The sequence below is a fragment of the Procambarus clarkii genome, chromosome 72, assembly GCF_040958095.1.
Source record: "Procambarus clarkii isolate CNS0578487 chromosome 72, FALCON_Pclarkii_2.0, whole genome shotgun sequence".
Taxonomy (NCBI): Eukaryota; Metazoa; Arthropoda; class Malacostraca; order Decapoda; family Cambaridae; genus Procambarus; species Procambarus clarkii.
In genome coordinates, this window is record NC_091221.1 from 10,970,903 (window position 1) to 10,991,237 (window position 20,335).

At 40.5% G+C, this 20,335-nt stretch overlaps 1 protein-coding gene across 1 annotated transcript; it reads right to left on the reverse strand.

Moving 5' to 3' along the window:
- Nucleotides 1-1,542: 1,542 nt before the first annotated feature.
- On the reverse strand, nt 1,543-10,217 carry LOC123773610 (uncharacterized). The gene is made up of 7 exons (XM_045767401.2): nt 10,167-10,217; nt 8,356-8,802; nt 7,532-7,799; nt 7,148-7,207; nt 5,991-6,123; nt 4,662-4,825; nt 1,543-2,212 (listed from the first exon to the last, which is right to left on the reverse strand). Exons 2-7 carry the CDS (start codon nt 8,784-8,786, stop codon nt 1,907-1,909), a joined length of 1,362 nt encoding a protein of 453 aa, XP_045623357.1. The 5' UTR covers nt 8,787-8,802; nt 10,167-10,217; the 3' UTR covers nt 1,543-1,906.
- Nucleotides 10,218-20,335: the final 10,118 nt, after the last annotated feature.

A 20,335-nucleotide genomic window follows, 5' to 3' on the forward strand; every position in this document is an offset into this window, starting at 1 on the left:
CATCACCATTCCAGCTTCGCAATAAGATCAAACAGGAGCATTGGTATAACAAAAGTGGATAATGGAGAAGAGACTACCTTCTAAGCAAGAGGTAAGTAATACATTATCCTCTACTACATTCTTCCAGTGAATTTAGGTGAGGCTTGTTCCAAGCGCCAGGCTTCCAACTCTGGACATTATTATTATTATTAGCATCTTTATTGACAAAATTAATTACAATTTTGCCTAATCTGAGGATTTCAATTAATTCTTATTAAAGTGAGGATAATGCTGGTATTCACTGTCACGCAGGACAGAGGGTCATACACAAGACAATAGGTCTAAACTGTAGGCGGAAGTACATATATATCATGATTACAATCAATGTTTTAATGTATGAATATGTGAAAATAACTTTCTATTGTGCACTGCCACACAAGGGCAGGGATGGGTTTATAAGTGATGCAGCTTAGAAGTAATATAAATAAAATTGTTCTTCATTCTTTAAAATGGACAAGCAAATTTTGGATAAATTGTTAGGATGTCGTCCAGAACACCTGAGTCAATGAAATAGTTACACAGTTGGTGGTACAATAGGCCAGGAGGTCTAAAGACTTTTACGGTTTCGCATTCAACAATATAGTGTTCTAGTGAATGCATTAAAGGTTTATCACAGAGTTTACAATCTGAGTATTCTGGTAGTGGCTCAGCCTTACTAACCTGCCAGATGTCTATAGCCAAGGCGAATTCGCGCAATGACCTCATCACATTGCCTGGTCCATTTACTGTGCTGACCATACAAATACCTATTATTACAGAACTTGTCATAGCTTTTAATACTGCAGCTTTTAGGTCTCTGGGCATTTCTTAGTTCTTCTAAATCTGAATTAATTTCTTTAATTTGTATGTTTCTAATAATTGCATTAGATAGTACAAAGTCATAATCAATGTTTTCTTTCCTGCAAGCCTCATTGGCCAATCGATCTACAAAGCCATGTTTTCCAACTCCAACATGGGATGGGATCCACACAAGTTTTAAACAATAGATATTATCTTTGGCAAAAATTACATTACATTTAATATTACAAGCTACTTCAGACATACATTGTGATGAGTTATTTAAGGACTGCAGAGCACTTTTAGAGTCACAGAATATCACTCCACCACCGTTGCGCTTAAGGTACTCAGTGGCTAAATAAATAACCAATAGCTCAGTCTGTGTCGTGCTTGCCCATTTGTTCAGTCTCTGTGTAGTAGACATGATCATTTCATTCCCTTTATACACTGCACATGCACAACCTGTTCGACCAGTGCCTAACAGCACAGAGCCATCAGTAAAGGCATAGGATTCAGTCGGTTTGAGAAGGAAGACAGACAATCTCTCTTATAGTATACTAGTGAGGGGTAGGGGTATCCAGCGTTACCCGGGTCTGACTGTGTCTCCCCCCCTTTCTATCTCTACCTATTTATACCGTTACCTATCTTTATTAAGCCGACTCTGTGCCCCCCCCCCCCCCCCCACCCTTACCCTTGTGCACCCTTCCCACTCGAGAAGCACTGAAAGAAATGTATGGGTCTCAAATCCTTTTCTTTTTCTTTCTCTTTTTTTCCAATTACCATTCTGGGGGTTATCAGCAACCACTTATGTTAATCAAAAGCGATACTTCACACTTAACTCCAAGAAAATGGCCAAGGAGTGTTTATAATTGCTAATATTGTTAAAGCATTTCCCAAAGTGAAGAACAAATATGAACACAATTCATTATCTAAGCTTAAGTGATTGTTTTAATATTTTACATCCTTGTAAAAGAAACACTCTATTACATAACTAAAAAGAATAATCTTGAATAATAAAAACAATATATGTGAAAAGACGTTTTAATACTATCTGATGCTATAAAGTAACAGCAGAAGGGGGGAACAAAAGCTAGACACAAAATTCTGGGCCCAAATTTAGGAATTTGTTACAGTAATCATTGATGATCATATCAGCATACTGGTCCACGAGGATGTACCCTACATGGGCCTTGTCCAGGCAGTTCCAGTGGTGCCAGGGTGGAGTGTGCAGGAGGGGTGGTGTCATACAGCGGACGTTGTAGGCCCGGGAGAGTGGCACAGTGCTGTCCCAGATAATTACACCCGTCCCAGACAGCGCCTCCATGGCCGCGTTGTTGTACAGCGGGTAGTTACTCTGGGTGTTGATGGCTTTCTCTGAGTAAGGTATGCTGGTTTCCTGAAGGTAAATAAATTGTGCTTCAAATGCTTTGCTGAGTGTCCCAATGAATTGTAAAGATGTGTTGCAATATTCTCAGATTTGTAACAAACTTTTGTTTAAAATGAGCACAATTTTAATTAATCCTTAGGCTGCTAGAAACATTTAAAACATATTACATAAAAGGTTATTTACTTGTGTGTAATGAGGTAAGTATGCAAATTATGCATGAAAACTACATAGGCTATTTTGAATTCAAATTTAGAAATTGTAGGTATAGTCGTAGACTAGGCTAGTTTACTGATTTATTTTGAGTAATTAATTATGGGTGGGTTGAAGTTAATTTTGGGTTGGAGATCTCCAGACGCGGCTGTGAAAGGTGAAATACAGATAGATGAATGAATAATAAATTTACCAGGGGAAAGAGAGACGTAGTAAAGAAAAAGTGGGAGTGAGAAAGGTGCAGAGAAGAGGAAAAGGGTTAAGGAGAGGTGAGGGTGGAATAGGGCAAGAGAAGGCGAGACTGGGAAAAATGGGGAGATTGTCAGAGAGAAGAGGAAGGTAGCCTAAGGCACACCCGCATACCCCATCTAGTGGTGTACAAGGTTACCCGACGTTTGTTTGGCGTTGGCGCAGGAACAAAGTAAACTTTAGTATATATATATATATATTTATATAAAATAGTGTATTGAGGGCCAATTTACATGGTACTTTACTAATTATCAAATGTTGAATATGACCGAAAGGGTAAGATTAATCATTCTAACACGAATCTTCTCAATATTTTTTACGTTTTTCTTCACTGTCGAGGGTAATTGAAAAATTAACTCTCCAAAATTCATTTTTTACATTTTTATTTTTGGTCTGACGCCTGAAAGCGTTTCGTAAGGCTTCTTACATTTTCAAAGACTTGGTTCACACATAACATACATCATTCTTTGTATTTGTTTTGGGTGAGGTGATATGACACAAATGTTTTGGGTGAGGTGGGTATTAATTAGGTATGAAAGGCATAAGAATGAAAGTAACTGCAGAAGGCCTATTGACCCATACTTTCTCTTGCAGCTCCTATGTTGGTTCAGGGTCTTGAAGTGGGTAGAATATAGTTATGCGTTAATCGACTATTGATTGCGGGTGTTGACTTTTTGATGTGTAGTGCCTCGCTGATGTCGAGTATCCTGCTATTACTGAATCTATCGATGATTTCTGTGTTGTTTGTTAAGATTTCTCTGGTCATGGTCTGGTTGTGAGAAAAGATTATATGTTCCTTGATGGAGCCCTGTTGTTTTTGCATTGTTAATCGCCTGGAAAGAGACGTTGTTGTCTTGCCTATATACTGAGTTCATTGGGGCTTACAGTCCCCAAGTGGGCATACAAAGGCATAGACGACGTTGGTTTCCTTCAAGGCGTTCTGTTTGGTGTCTGGGGAGTTTTTCATGAGTAGGTTGGCCGTTTTTTGTTTTTGTAGTAAATTGTCAATTGTATTTTCCGATTTTTGTCTGTAGGGATGACGTTCCTATTAATATCTTTCAGGACACTTTCCTCCATTTTATGAGCCGTCGAAAGGAAGTTCCTGTAAAACAGTCTAATAGGGGTACAGGTGTTGTGTTAGTTGACTCTTCAGATGTTGCATGGCGTTTCACCTTCCTTTTTATGACGTCTTCAACATAACCGTTAGAGAAGCCATTGTTGACTAGGACCTGTCTTACCCTACAGAGTTCTTCATCGACTTACTTGCTTCCATCCTGAGCTGTGACTGAGAGCCCGGTCGACGTAAGCATTGACAACACTCCTCTTGTACCTGTCTGGGCTGTCACTATTGGCATTGAGGCACATTCCTATGTTTGTTTCCATTGTGTAGACTGCAGTGGGGGAATCCTCCATTCCTTTCCGTGACTGTTACATCTAAAGGGGCAGCTTCCCATCATTCTCCATCTCGTAAGTGAAACTTAACACAGAATTCTGCTCGAATGCCTCCTTCAGCTGCTGCAGATGTCTGACATCAGGTACCTGCATAAAACTGTCGTCAACATACCTGCAGTATATGGCGGGTTTCAAGTCCATGTCAACTGAGACCCTCTACTCTATGGTACCCATGTAGAAGTTCGCAAACAGGACACCTAGCGGAGAACCCATGGTGACCCCATCTACTTGCTTATACATGTGCCCATCTGGACTTAAGAAGGGTGCCTCTTTAGTGCAGGCTTGGAGTAGCTTTCTTAGTATGTTTTCTGGTATTTCAAGCCGGATCACGACATACCAGAAAACATACTAAGAAAGCAACTCCAAGCCTACACAAAAGAGTCACCCTTCTTGAGTGCAGATGGGCACATGTATAAACAAGTAGATGGAGTCGCCATGGGTTTAAAAGGTCATTTAAACAGAGCAGGAGTGGCCCCCAGTACCAAGCCTTGCTGTTAGGATGATCGTAAATAGACGAGCAACAACAATAAATACAATGACTCATTACCATTATGTCGTCGAGGAGCTTAAAGACGATGGTGGTGTTGGCTGCGAGGCGAGTGAGCTGGTCCTTAAAGCTTCTGATGTGCATCCTGTACAAGGTGACGGCTGCCTCGGGTCCAAAGGTCTGGTACACACTTTGCGTCTCCAGCATCCAGTGCAGCGCCGCAGCTGTAGGGAACCTCCTTGTAATAACTCGATCATTCACTATGTATGGTGTAAAAAAGATAAATCCATCATGCATTCTATGAAATAAATGCATTCATTATGTATTGTATGCAGTGCGTGCATTCATCATGTATTGTTTGCAGTATATTCATTCATCATGTTTACATATATATTTACAAAAAGGTACAATGGGGTTGTGAGATTACATAATATTCGTATTTTTACATTTTTTGCAAAAGCACTAACACGTATAGGTACATTGTAGCAAAATTTGAAATCAACATATAACTACAATATAAACTGACAGGTGATTACACTGGTGAAGATGTACGTCTTAAGTACTAATATTGGGGGAGTGGGATGGACAAGATACAGTGTCAATTTGAAGCACAAAGTAGGAAACTAAGAATGTATGTTTATTAACATGCTTGGGGACTTTGTGTTGTCTGAAGACAGAGTTTGTTGGGTGATGATTGTCTTGAGGTAATTTGCAGTGGATGAACCCCATGCACAGATACCGTATGTGAGATAGGGATATATTAGCGAATAGTATATTGAGCAGAGAGTAGCGTGGGGAACATAATATCTATGTGCAGGCGATGAATCACAATAACGTGGCTAAAGTAAGTTGACCAGACCACACACTAGAAGGTGAAGGGACGTCCCTTCACCTTCTAGTGTGTGGTCTGGTCAACTTAATATCCATGTATTGTTTACAGTATGCATCAGAGGTTAGGTTAGGTGGGTTGCTGGGGTTCATGCGTTCCAGGTTAAATTAGCACTTTGTATTTTGTACATTGTGGCACATCAAGAGAACAGGCTACTAGATCCAGTAATCCTTGCGTCTGTCTCTCTTGCATATATCCACGCCTGTCTCCTCCGACCCACCCACACCACTCTCACTGCCTCACTACTCCCCTACACCTCCCCTCCCTCTCCTAAACCCCCTCCCCATTACCTCCCTTCCCTCACCTCTGCCCCAACCACTAAAATCCTCACCTGTCTTACACTGTAATCTAATTGTTTGTTGTGATAACGTCTGCTCAATCATCACCTCATCAAAATTGGTAAAAGTACTTAGTTTATATTGAACATTTAAATAAATTTGTAAATACAACATTAAATAATAATGTAAAAATAAACGTTAGGAAAGCTAACGTCTGCTGACCTAATATGACGAGTGTAGGAGAGCGGTGAGGTTGCTGTTCCCACTCCGTCAGTTTCTCCGGCAGGATTTTCAGAAATGGATCCCAGTAGTAGGTTAGGTGGAAGTTAATTCCCAGGTCACGTACTTCAATATTCTGCCAGAGTTTGGGAGTATGACAAATTTTATTTAACGCGGGAAAATAATATTTTAGATTTAGTCTTAACTAACAGGGAAACACAAATTAATGACATCGAAATAGGGGGTGAGCTAGGGAACAGTGATCACAAAGAAATCGGATTTAACATAGAATGGAATAGATTTGTAGGAGAAAATTCTGTTAAAGTGCCAGATTTTCGAAAAGCTAATTTTAATAGCCTAAGAATTTTTTTGGGGTCAAATAGATTGGAAAGTTTTGGGCTTGGAGGGGGGGGTGGCGGTCATGGAGCGGGACATGAACCCAGCGATAGGTGACGTAAAAGGGGATTTCGATGTAGATTCAAAATATAACTTATTTAAAAATATTCTAAGCAAAGCACAGGAACGTAGTATACCATACAAATTGAATAGATCGAATACTAATGACCCAAAGTGGATAACAAAGGATTTGAAGAACCTCATAGGTAAAAGAGAGAGCGTGGTACAAAAGGATTTAGAATGGGGATTTTTTTTTTTTTAGAACAGGAATACGTTCAACTAGTTAGAAATGTTAAAAAAGAAATAAGGAAAGCAAAAAGAAACTATGAAGTTCGCATAGCAGGGCAAGCGAAGACAAATCCTAAAGGTTTTTTTTCAGTTATATCGAACAAAGACTAGGGAAAGGATATGTCCATTAAAAACTGAGACAGGTCAAATAACGGATAATGACTAGGAGATAAGTAGCATTTTTAATAAATATTTTATATCTGTATTTACTAAAGAGGAACTTAACAATGTGCCTTCATCAGAACAAGTCTATGTGGGTGGGGACGAGGACAGGTTGACTAGTTTAGCAGTTCCCAGGAAGGATGTAATTAAACAAATAGTAAAACTAAAACCAAACAAATCCCCAGGGCAGGATGAAGTGTTTGCCAGGGTTATCTTGAGAGGATTTCGGGGCATAGTGTCCCCGCGGCCCGGTCCTCGACCAGGCCTCCACCCCCAGGAAGTGCTTCTTCCTGGGGGTGGCCTTCTGCAGTTACCTTTGTTCTTATTTTCTTATGAAGTTCTGCCTCTAGAACAGCTGCACTAAGCCACTTGTCCTGTGGGTATAGAGGAATCATTAGTGTGTGACACAATGTGTTTAGGATGATAAAGGAATATGTATAGGCCCTGTACACCAGACCCACCCTGCAAAGTTGAGTGAGGCTTGCACCAAGCATTTGGCCTCAAAACTTAGAGACAAACAAATAAACAAATAAATATTCTCTCATATGTGCATACTAGTAGGGGTACCGGGCGGTGCCCGGGATAGTCTGTCTCTCCCTCCACCCCCTATTCCACTCCTCTTCTTTTCCCCTCCCACCACATCTAATAATACAACTGACCTCATGGCAGTAGCTAAACCTCTGATGAATATTACTCGCCTTTTCTTCAAATCGGTACTGGAGGGTGGGGCTTCTGAAGCGTGTGAGGAGAGAGGCCAGAAGGTAGCGCATGTGAGAGTCGCCAAACACAGCCCAGTGCTCGCTCCTGGCAGGCCCTCTGCCACCACTCTCAGTAGCGTTACCACCACCTTCAATAATATTACCACCACCTTCAGTAATGTTACCACCACCTACAGTAGTATTATCACTACCTTCAGCAGCATAATATCCAGCAACTTCAACACCTCCAGTGCTAGTGGTATTTCCTCTGGAAATAAAATAATGTAAGAAGCTTCTTTGATATGCAGGAGCTCGTTTAAGAATTTATGAATCATAAGAAAGAGTAGGAAGGTTATTTTACGTGTTGTTATTTTCACTTCAAATAGTGTCTGGCAGTATCTGGTGATTAGAGTACATGTACTTCGATTAACACTCTTATATGGCACAATGTTGCATTTGAACGAATGCCTTGACTCACTAGCAACAGCAAATATGAAAAAAAGTATGAACAGTTGATGATATGTTGAGCTGAATGGATGTTTATATGTGCTGAAGTGTATTTATATATATTTGATATATATAAATATATCATATTTATATATATCATATATATAAATATATATATATATATTTGATATATAGCCTCAGCACTCATGTGCTGAGTCTTATAGTGATATTCTGAGTTTTATGGATTGGTGTTGATATGTATTATAAGGCTCTGAGGTGAATGAAGACTTGATATTGTGTCAGCCAAGGATGAGGTTGACTGAGTACTTTGACTGTGTACTTTGACTGAGTGAGCACACATCGCCTTTGACACCCACCTGAGGACCTTCAGCGGGTGGGCGTTGGCCTTGGTAATACACTGGTGGATCATGCTGACAGAACCACTGAAGTTGGCTGTTCTGCAGCATATGTTCTCAGCATGAAGGTTTGTGTGGTACTTGTAGCAGAGTCTGTCATAGGCTGGGTGGTGTCTCGTGGTCTTGTGTGGCGACGGTGATGATGAGTTTGATGACGATGTTTGTGGTCGAAGTGATGTTAGTGATGATGATGGTAATGTTAGTGGTGGTGATGGGCTTAGTGATGAAGGTGATAATGATGCAAATTGTGGTTTCGGGGGTTGTGTGTAGAAGAGTACTCGAGGCAGCAGGTATGGGCTGAGGACCATGAAGAGCAGCACCAGCATCAGCCTCGCCGCCCGCCACACCCCCAGCCTCGCCGCCCGCCACACCTCCAGCCTCGCCGTCGCCATCCTGGCTCGCCGTCACCTGGTGAACAAGTTTATGTCATGTGCTTAAAACCCCCGTGCAAGGAACGACGACTTAAAAAGACAGTAAATTTTACAAGTAAAATATATATGACATTGCAAGAAACACATAGACAAGAAGCAGCTCGATGAGATGACCAAACCAAACACTAGAAGATGAGAAGAAGACGATGTTTCGGTCCGTTCTGGACAATGTTCAAGTCGATCACAATCGACTTCATAATGGTCCAGGGCGGACCGAAACGTCGTCGTCCCTTCACTTTCTAGTGTTTGGTTTGGGCATCATATCTTCAGCCAGGTTATTGTGACTCATTTACAGGTCGATGGGAGAAAGGGATTTATTAAAGAGGATACACATATCTAAAAATTAAATTAAAAAAAAAAGATGAATTAGATTAAGTTGACAGTCAATGCCATAACGTGAAATTACAGGAAACTTAAAACTAATTATATATGTATTTCAGACCCAAGAGAACGATAAATATCACACGTGACATGTCAAGACTCATATCAGCAACTGATTTTCCCTTTTCATTGATACACGATGTGATGAGGCAAGTACTAACTGCCATCAAAACATGCACAAACATGCACGTCTCGCTGGGACTGAGGGTAACTTCAGTGAAGTCCCGTCAGTCAATGATTCCTGGACAGTGGTGGGGCTCTTCCCTGGAAACACAAACCGTAACTGTCTCTATTTTCCGCTTGTTACAACTTGTAATAAAGTTGTTACATCTTGGCTTAACGTATTTATGACGTATTAGAACGTTGTTACAACTTGCTATATTGGTTGTTATAACTGGTTAGGTGTTAAAACTTGTTCGAACGTTGTACCAACGTCGCAGTTTCGGTGTGTTTGGCGGGTGGTGCGCCGGCCCCGGGCACGTGGAGGTGGTTGCTGCTTCCCTCTCCTGCCTCCTGTGGTGGTGCACAAGCGAAGTGCTTGTGTGGTCTGGGAAGAATTCGAACCCAGACAGCCAGGGCTCCATGCACCTTAGTTTATTCAGTACTTTTACCGTTAGACCACACTGACTGATCAGGTTTAACGACTTCCAATCCTTTTGAACAGTCAGTGTGGTCTAGCAGTTAAAGTATTGGATACGCTAAGGTGCATGGAACCCTGGCTGTCTGGGTTTGAGGCAAAGGAGCTTTGAGAATTGCAATTGTAGCAACTGGCACACGCTGTGTGTGCTGTTGTTGCTATAGATTCAGCTACTCGGAACAAGTTCCAAGTAGCACGGGCTATGGTGAGCCCGTAACTTACCAAGCAGAGTGGGGCAAGTAGCACCGGCTATGGTGAGCTCGTAACTTACCTAGCACAGGAGCGGGGCAAGTAGCACAGGCTATGGTGAGCCCGTAACTTACCTAGCACAGGAGCGGGGCTGTCTGAGTGCGTCCTTACCATCAACACACGCAACGTACACTGCTTTATCCCAGGTGTTCCCTTTGCTTATTGAGCACCGTCCAGGCATTGCGCATGTCTGTTGCGCACTCCAACATAATCACCTTTGTTTACCAAACGATACATTTGTTTCCGCGTCTCTGTATAAGAAGAGGGCGTTATTGTATTAAAAAAAGGGCGATATGCATTTGAAAAAGGACGTCATTGTATTTGAAGGTATCGTCATTCTCTATGAAAAGGTCGAAGTCGACTACGTATTAAAAGCCAACATGTTCAAGAAAAGCTATTTTTAAAAAGAGAAATTATATAAATAGCTAACCACCGTTAGCTATTACGTTATTGAATAATAACGTTTCATTCAATTGGACAATCAGAGCGTTAAACCCCCGACCAGATAAAGAGTAGCCAGCAGCTCTACCTACTGAACCACGAACACCCTTTAATAAGGAAAGGATGCTCCGGAGCGGAGTAACACTCTAGGTGGGGGCCAGTCTGATCCTTTTGACACGAGGAAGGTCGTAAAAGATTGAAGCTCAGGAACCGAATCGGAGTATTGGGGTCGGAGCAACTCTAGGTACTCCTCAACAGTCAATACATACCTGGCTGCACAGTCATGTACCAAACTAATCAGACCCTCCTCTCTGGGAATAATACAGGTGTGCAGCCTGGTTATACTTTGAATAAAACATGCCACCCAGCACAAGCACTGTACACCTGGTCTGATTACCTGACTGCCCTGACACCGTGGGTGTCCCTCTGATGTCACCAGCTGGCGTTCTCTTCCACCGACTTCCCGCCTTCGCAGTCTTCGTCTGCCCAGTGTTTTCGCATAGCTTCTTCGTTCGTCTTTATCCACTGTGGGACCCTCCAACTCTCGGTCCTGTCTTCTTCCTCAGTCTGTTGTTGTTGTTTTAGATTCAGCTACTCGGAATAAAATTTGTAAAGTAGGACGGGCTATGGTGAGCTCGTAGTGGCCTTACCTGGCGCGGGGCTGTGACATTTGTTCTCCTCGGTCGTCTGCTCTGTCTTTTGACTCTTTCCGACATATGCCAGTCCTGGGGAGTATCCACTCTCCACCTAAACATGCTTGTGTCACCCACTCTCATTCTCCCTCGCCGCCTGAGACAGTAGCAGCTGTCTCACAGTAGTTCGACACCACCATACCAGTCTTTCAGTCAGAAATGTAAACCTGGTCCTGTATCCCTTTCTGTGCCTTGTTTCATTATTTTTCTTGGTTTTATTGTCATTGCGTTCTTCTCAGTGTATATTCTTCATTTGAACGTCAGAGGTTTTATGCCAATGTTGATGAACTACAACTTTTGAACTACTTTGACTGACTACTAAATAGTTTTAACTACTTTGTGTTTGTCTCCAGAAGCCAGTGCTTGGCGCTCGTCCTCACCAATTCCACCGTTATTCATTTTTCTGTTTTCCAGCTGTCTGTTTTCTGACAAACTTAATTTTACTGTGGAATTAAGTGTTCCTTTTGTTCCTCTTATTTTTCAGACAAACATTCATTCCACTCCCACTTGACTCTTTGTGAATAAATGGTATACCATCTGTTCCATTTCTCTCTCTGTACGTCTTTTGATATATTCCCAATCTTAAACATCTTTTATATTCATTGTCGGAGCCTGTGCTTCTTCTGGGTGATTTAAACTATCGACGCGCCCTCTGGGGCGTGTCTCCTTAGCAGAGACCGTTTTGTAATCTTGGCCAAGAACAAATCCGGCGAGATGACACTTGTCAACTCCAACACTCATACTCTTTCCTACACAGATCATTCGTACTGCTCCTTTTCCATTTATTGCGATATGGCGTAAAGTCCCCAAAGACCACCATAACAGTGACCATTTTTATCATCCTCGTTTCCCTCTTTTCCTTCCACCTTCTCTCTCTTCCCTTCGGTGGCGGTTTGATAAGGCGGACTGCAATCTTTTGACCTCTCCATGCTGCTCTTTCCTTCCCGTGTGATGTCTCTCTCCCTCGCTCCTTCTTTGTCTTGGTACCATAATAAGTGCTGTTCACAGTTCTGTTCCTCGCCATGTATCCCGTGGCGCGCGGAAGTGTATTCCTTGGTTGATATTCACACGGGAGACATCTCCCGTCACGCAGGGTGCAGTCGCACCTCCACAGATCTCCAGTATCATCTATTGATACTGGTAATTGCTCAAAAGGGCCACCACTTACGGGCTAATCATGCCCGTGCCACCTTTTGGGTGGCTTAATCTTCATCAATCAATCAATCGGGGGGGGGGGGGAATGATTGCTCCTTTAGGACTTTAAAAAATAAATTTAATTGTTTTTAAGAAATTCGGAAATTCATCCCCAGTGATTGAAATAACTGAATATATTTAATTCCTATGAGTTAAATATTGTTGTAAACTTAGGTCTAATTTGTTAATGTTACTCAAGTTAAATCATTACTTAAATATAAATTATAATACAAATAACAGTCTTTGGACCAGTTTGTTGATAGACATGCCGTATAATATATAAATTTGTCGATGAAACTAGACTAAGAAGCCAAGTTACAACAACAATAGAACGACAGATTACAAGTCAACTTCATCACTTTAGTAAATTGATCTTAACAAATGGCAAATTAATTTTAACGATTAAAAATGTAAAATAATACAAACTAAATAAAATTTCAAAAGGCAACTGGACGAACAACACACTTAATGAGAGTAAGTGAAGTAGCAAGTGGAGTGAGAGCGGCTAATGGTCTGAAGCCTAGTAGGCAGTGTATTACGGCTGTAGAGAACGCCAGTAGGATAATAGACTTCACTGGGAGTTCTTTCCAGTCTGGATCTGAAGCCTAGTATGCAGTGTATCAAGGCTGTAGAGAACGCCAGTAGGATAATAGGCTTCACTGGGAGTTCTTTCCAGTCTGGATCTGAAGCCTAGTACGCAGTGTATCAAGGCTGTAGAGAACGCCAGTAGGATAACAGGCTTCACTGGGAGTTCTTTCCAGTCTGGATCTGAAGCCTAGTACGCAGTGTATCAAGGCTGTAGAGAACGCCAGTAGGATAATAGACTTCACTGGGAGTTCTTTCCAGTCTGGATCTGAAGCCTAGTACGCAGTGTATTACGGCTGTAGAGAACGCCAGTAGGATAATAGGCTTCACTGGGAGTTCTTTCCAGTCTGGATCTGAAGCCTAGTAGGCAGTGTATTAAGGCTGTAGAGAACGCCAGTAGGATAATAGGCTTCACTGGGAGTTGTTTCCAATCTGAGTCGTGGGGTCATTCTTACTCTGTGCACTTCCTTAGTACGTCATTTACTGGGACATTACATACAGGTTTGGCCACCGAACTTGAGAAAGGATTTTCCCAAATTAGAAAGTGCTTGGCGTAAAACAACAAAATTTGTAGAAAGTTTTGAAAGGAGAAAAATAAGAAGCTATTTAATAACATAATTTAAGATCAATAAAGAGCATGACAATTTTTATTTTTATTTTACATTATCTAATATCTCTTGAAAGAATGGGCTTAAAATTATAGGCAAACGTTTTCTTAATTCAACTAGTAAACAAATAAGCCAGCTTTCTGCATAATACATTTTAATGTGGTATTGTGTCTTTCTTCTGTTATAGATGTACATAATCGCTCTTCTTCCCTCCTTCCCCTATACGATAGATGTGAATCCGTATACCAACCCCTAGGTGACAATGGCCTCACCCGTACTGCTATAAAAGGTTTACAACACACTACAGGTGCGTTGACACCACACAGCACCGCTCCTGTGCCAGGTAAGTCCACTACGGGCTCACTATAGCCTGTGCTACTTGCCCTGCTCCTGTGCCAGGTAAGTTACGGGCTCACCATAGCCCGTGCTACTTGGAACTTGTTCCGAGTAGCTGAATCTATAATAACAACAACAACCACAGGTGTATATATGTTTTGATTAGTTCCTAATCCTAACCCCCCACTCACACTGAATATTCAGTACAGTATATGTGTGTGTTATTGAATACTAAATTGGGTATCTGGCTCTAATAACAGACTTCTCCCTCACACACCCCCTCACTGCCCAGCCCGTCCTTCTAAGGTTTCCTCAACGTCATGTTGTTGTTGTTGTTATAGATTCAGCTACTCGGAACAAGTTCCAAGTAGCACGGGCTATGGTGAGCCCGTAACTTACCTGGCACAGAAGCGGGGCCAGTAGCACGGGCTATGGTGAGCCCGTGGTGGACTTACCTGGCACAGGAGCGGTGCTGCCCAACGTCAAGAAAACGGTCAATGTAAAGTGTCCCCACCTAACCTACCAGAAGACCCAAAACAGAAAACGGGACAGTACATCACTTTCGCCAGCCGGTTTCATTTTCTAGTACGACACTTTTTGGCCTTAAGTAACGCATACGAGTGAAAAGCGACGTTCTTTGTAGGAGGACAGGTTGCACTGCCTCCCACTACACATACCCTCCCAGGTGTTCCCCCACACATACCCCCTACCCATCTTTCCCCACAAACAACTCAACCACCTTTTCCCTACACACATCCTATCTGTCTGCCCACATACACCCTCCCAGTCTCCAACCACATACGCCCTACCGATCTCCCCAACACACACTAGCCGCTTCACCCTGCCTTCTATATTGGACTTGTACCCTAGATTAACCATGTAATGTAACTATATAACCTGAGCTTGTAAAAAGCATCTTAATCACCTTCAGTGGTTAAGTTCTTAATTGCACACTAGTTTCTCTTGTCAGCTATCTCACCCTGTCAGAGTAAAAAGAGACAAATATATGTGTATGTATGTGTGTGTGTATATATATGTATGTATGTGTGTGTATGCATGTATGTGTGTGTGTATGTATGTGTATAAAGTATAAAGCTGATCAGAATTACATTTCACCATTATAAATTCACATTAATGCATTCATAAATCTGTGTATCTATGTATTTACGTATGTAGCTTAGCCTAACACTTTAAAAGCACTACGATCACCTTCTGTGGTTGTTCAATAAATCTCTGAACTGTATGTTTGACAAATCTTTCACCCTGTCCATGGAGGACAAAAGAAAATGTATATAAGCTAGTTAGCATTGTAAATGTGTGGCCATGTCTGTGGTAGAAAATAATAATAATAAAAAAAACTTTCCCATCTCGCCTCATCACTGAAACCATTTTCCCAACAGAGTTGTCTTCATCACAGTAAACATCTTCACACCGCACCTATCTCCACACCGTAACCATCTCCACATACACATACTCTCCGCATATCCCCCTATCACTAACCATTTTCACTACACACTATCTACATTACTGTAATCAAAAAGGTTGTGTCTAGAATGCTACACTGTCATCTGAAAATATGTTTTGAATGCCAATACCTAAATTATTATATAAATGAATGAATGCTAAGCTCTATAGACTTTTCGCTGTACATTTCATATCCACCGACTTCGTGATGAAGGAACAGATCACACCATTTCATTCTCCCTCTCAGTTTCCCTCCTCCTGCATTACGCTTTTGTGATTTCTGTGTGTAATAGCAAGAATTCGTCTTGGATACAAATATCCATGGAGATTAGGAATGGAAACAACAGTTGAGCAGAGGAGTTACAGAATCTGCGGTGAGAGTGATGGACACCGCCTTGACCACTACCTGAGAGTGTGGAGCTCTAAGAGTCATTAGAAATATGTGTAGAATAATAAACCCCACATTGTTTGAGTTAGGAAAACACTATATGTCAAATATAGATACCGTTCTTTAAATATTCCCCCATTTTGCACCCACAAGATAATGTAAGATTATCTTTGGAAAAAAAATAAAAATATATATATTATCAATATTGAATCAACATTTGACTTACTAACTTTGATTCGAAAGAGAATGGGGGTGGACTCTATAAAATCACAATTCATCATGAAAAGTGTGATGAGGCTAACCACAATTGCTTCGCCTCTAACCTCTAACAGACAGACAAACAAAAAGATATTCTCTTATATTTGAATTTGGTTTTCTGTAAGCGGAATTCGCGGATACACTGAATCATTTTCGAATTTTATATTTCACCTTATCGGCAATAATACATATTATTGATGTATTTCTCATTGATGTAATCACGTTAATGTGAATTTTCTGTGTGTATAATACATCGTATTATCATAACCAAACGTAATAAAACCTAACCTAACCTAATTGAAAATCATAGCCTAAAGTAACCTTAACCTAACCAAACCGTGGATAGATTAAATAATAGTAAGCACAAATTATGTAGTCGTTCCCAATTCATTCCTTTGAGGGGGTTTTCCTCCCTGAGAACGGGTACTGTTATACATTTCCTCGGCAATGTCTAATGTTCTATTTTCATTGTGTCTTAATTATTTTAGATGTTGCTAGTCCAGTCTGTTACCCATGTTGTAGATTTTGCCCATTACTCGTTACTGGTGCAAGTTGTGGATGATGTCCCCATGGATCATACTGTTTGTACACTCACACCAGGAGAACAGGGACCTCAGCCAGAGATGCAAGCGCAACACCTCAGTCCTACTGATTTTCCTGACTCTGTGACTCAGCTTTTGGAAATTTTGAACAGGAATAGAGCTGTTGTTGCTCTACCAGGAGAAAAATTAGGTCTCACTCCTCTTATTACACATAAAATTCCCCTTGAAAAAGGAACTACACCTATTTATGTACCAGCTTACCGTCTTCCCCATTCTCAGAGAGCAGAAGCAGATAGACTTGTAGAGGAAATGTTACAGAGTGATGTAATTGAATCGAGTAATTCGCCATGGAACGTTCCATTGATTCTTGTACCAAAGCGAGATGGGACTTGGAGACCTGTAATCGATTATCGCAAGCTTAACAGAGTAACAATACCTGATCGTTTCCCACTTCCAGTTCTAAATGATTTGTTGCAAAGTATTGGTCGAAACAAAGTATTCTCAACGTTAGATTTGTTGCAGGGTTCCTGGCAAATCCCCCTTGATGAGGAAAGTAAACAATTGACAGCATTTAGTACTCCCAATGGTCATTTTCATTTCAAAAGAATGCAGTTTGGTTTGTGTAGTAGTCCAATAACCTTTTCACGGCTCATGGCAAATCTATTTCGTAGATTGATAGGAAGTACGCTTCTAGTTTACCTTGATGATCTCATAATCATGTCGCAAGATGTTCAGACTCATTTCCAGAACCTTGAGAAAGTACTTGCAAAGCTCGCTGAAGCTAATTTAAAAATAAAGCTTGCAAAATGTTCATTTTTAAAGCAAAAGATTAATTTCCTAGGTCATACAGTTACACCTTCAGGTATTACATTGAATGAATCAAAAATTATTGCTGCCCGTGATTTTCCAACACCTCGTACCACAGAAGCCGTAAGACAGTTCACAGGTCTTGTAGGATTTTATCGTTCATTTATTGCTGGATTCTCTATTATAGCCGCTCCGCTTTACAAGTTGCAAAGAAAAGATGAACCCTTTGTTTGGGGAGAGGCCCAGGATCAGTCATTCAAAAAACTCAAAGCAGCCTTGATTTCGTCACCTGTCCTTAGGTACCCAGATTTTTCTAAACCTTTTACGTTGGTTACAGATGCTAGTGACATAGGTCTAGGTGCTGCATTACTTCAAACAGAAGGTCACAGAGATCACGCAATAGCTTATGCTAGCCGTACTTTATCTAAAGAAGAGAAAAATTATAGTGCAACAGAACGAGAAGCCTTGGCAGTTGTTTGGGCACTTAAACATTTCAAGGATACAATTTATAATTACCCAGTTCATGTTCTTACAGATCACCAACCATTAATTCCCTTGTTCAAAAATAAGAATCCAGTTGGAAAGTTTGCTAGATATTTGCTCACAATTCAAGAATTCAATCCCACATTTGGATATATTCCAGGGAAGCAAAATGTTGTAGCCGATGCGTTTTCTCGACACGTAGCTGCGATTCAGTTAAATTACCCAGCATTAAATGCTACAGTAGTAGAAACGGAACAAAGACAAGACCCCATATGGGCACCCGTTATTAAATTTTTGACTAAGCAAGACACTCGCCCGATTCATAAACCGCCAGTACCATTGAGAGAACTAGTTATGTTGGACAATTTACTGTGTAGAGTGGTAAAGCTAGGGACAGCCCTGAGGAAATGTTGTCAGTTAGTTGTTCCAGCTGTCTTGGTACCAACTGTGTTAAAAATTATCCATGATGCTCCTGCAAGTGCACATCCAGGAAAGGATCGTACACTCCAACAAGATCGATTGAAGTATTTTTGGCCAAAAATGGCTAAGGAGATTGCTCATTATGTTGACAGATGTTTAACTTGTTTACAGCACAAGGGACATGTTTCAGGACCTAATCCAATTCAGGTGTATCCAGCAACTAAAGCTCCTTGGGAACGAATATCGATGGATTTATTGACAAATTTTGCGGAAACAGAGAAAGGGAACAAACATTTGCTTGTAATGGTCGATAATTTTTCACGGTTTTGCGAACTAGTTCCTATCCCGAACAAAACAACAGAAACTATAGCCAGTGCATTCCATGACCAAATAATTTGTAGATATAGTATGCCTAAAGTAATCCTTTCAGATAATGGTCCAGAATTCAGTAATAGTATTCTAACTAGCTTGTGTGATTTATATAACATCAAAAAATGTAGCATCATGCCTTATCATCCAGCAAGTAATGGACTAGCCAAACGTACTAAGAGGAAAGTGTTAGATGCCTTGAGAGTCACGTTGAATTTTGATAACAACAATTGGGATGATTTTATACCCTTAATTCAGTGTGCTATAAATTCTTCAATTAATGTTTCTACAGGTGACACACCTCACGCTATTCTTTATGGTATAGATAAGATCCTCCCTAATGAATTGATTAACGTACTTCCTACTCCCTTATATAACGTAGATGACTTTGTTCAAGTGAAGCATAGACAGATGCAATTAGTATTCAAGAAAATACGTGAACAACTGTCCAAAGCTACAGCCGAGTTCACTCTAGCAAGGAATGCATGAGCTAAACCCAGTAAAATAACTATTGGATCTGTAGTAATGATACTTAACCAACACAGGTCTGGTCCTATGTATAAGTTAACTAAGAAATTTTTGGGTCCATATAAGGTAATCGAGCTTATTAAAGGTAACAAATACAGACTTAAGAACTTGTTAACAGGAGAATATATAAATGAACATTTAGACCACATGAAGTTAGCTAAAATGACTGTTGACGAGACTGATGAGGAAGATGACAATGAACTTACCCAGACAGATCCTCCTATTGGGACACCACCTTCTGTGGTTGACAGACCACTTGATATTCAGCAACCCCATACTAGCACTTATAATCTTAGATCTAGACCTCTCGTTTCAACCGTGCACTCACCACATGTCCATTGGCTAGATGTTAACGAGGATATCTCTCAAGATGATAGTTCTCACATGAAGTTTCATCTGTTCCGAACCTTCAGTCAGAGTCAGAGTTGTATAGTGCTCTGGATGAGCTAGGTGTAGATATCTGCAGAATTTATAATTGAGTGCACTCTGCAGTTATTCTATTTGTTTTGAAAAAAAAAAAATCATTTGCAGTATTTCTACCACATGTGTCTTATTATTACCATTATATATAATGTATAGTTTTTCTGAACTTTATTTTGTTATAAATTAGATGCCATTGTTAAGTCTACTATCATTTGTATTTTTACAGTGCTTGTCATAAGAGTTATTATTGTTCTAACAACCACATTGAGGCCAGTGAATCCTGACTGCTATCACGCAGATGTTAGTCTTCTTGATCCAGGTCTTGTATATAGCTTGTAAATATATGGCACATTAAATATATTGTACATTGGTCTTGTAAATATATTGTATATTTCAGAAAAAAAAAATCATTATCTATCTTAAAATTCATTTGTGGTTGTTAGGTCAGAACTTTGTTCCATTAATGTAATAATTGTTTAATTTTGTATGGTTTTCAAGCACATGCCATTGACACATGTTAATAATTTTGTTTAGGCAATACCTTGAGTTGTATTGTTCATATCTGATCAGTAGACATCCACATGTTCTTAATACTCTGGTTTAATCAAAGCATTGTTACCATGATTTTCACCTATTATGATGAATTTTTTTTTTTTGTGCATATGCCGAGTTGTTAGTATTATGCACACCTGATCTTCTTTCAAT

Bases quoted from the DNA above. Each gene is read 5' to 3' on its own strand.
- LOC123773610 (XM_045767401.2), bottom strand. From the start codon at position 8,786: ATGGCGACGGCGAGGCTGGAGGTGTGGCGGGCGGCGAGGCTGGGGGTG. The intron at 6,124-7,147 runs GTAACTGCAGAA...AAACTCTGGCAG, and splicing joins ATAAGAAAATAAGAACAAAG to AATATTGAAGTACGTGACCT. The intron at 4,826-5,990 runs GTCAGCAGACGT...GGTTCCCTACAG, and splicing joins TCCTACACTCGTCATATTAG to CTGCGGCGCTGCACTGGATG.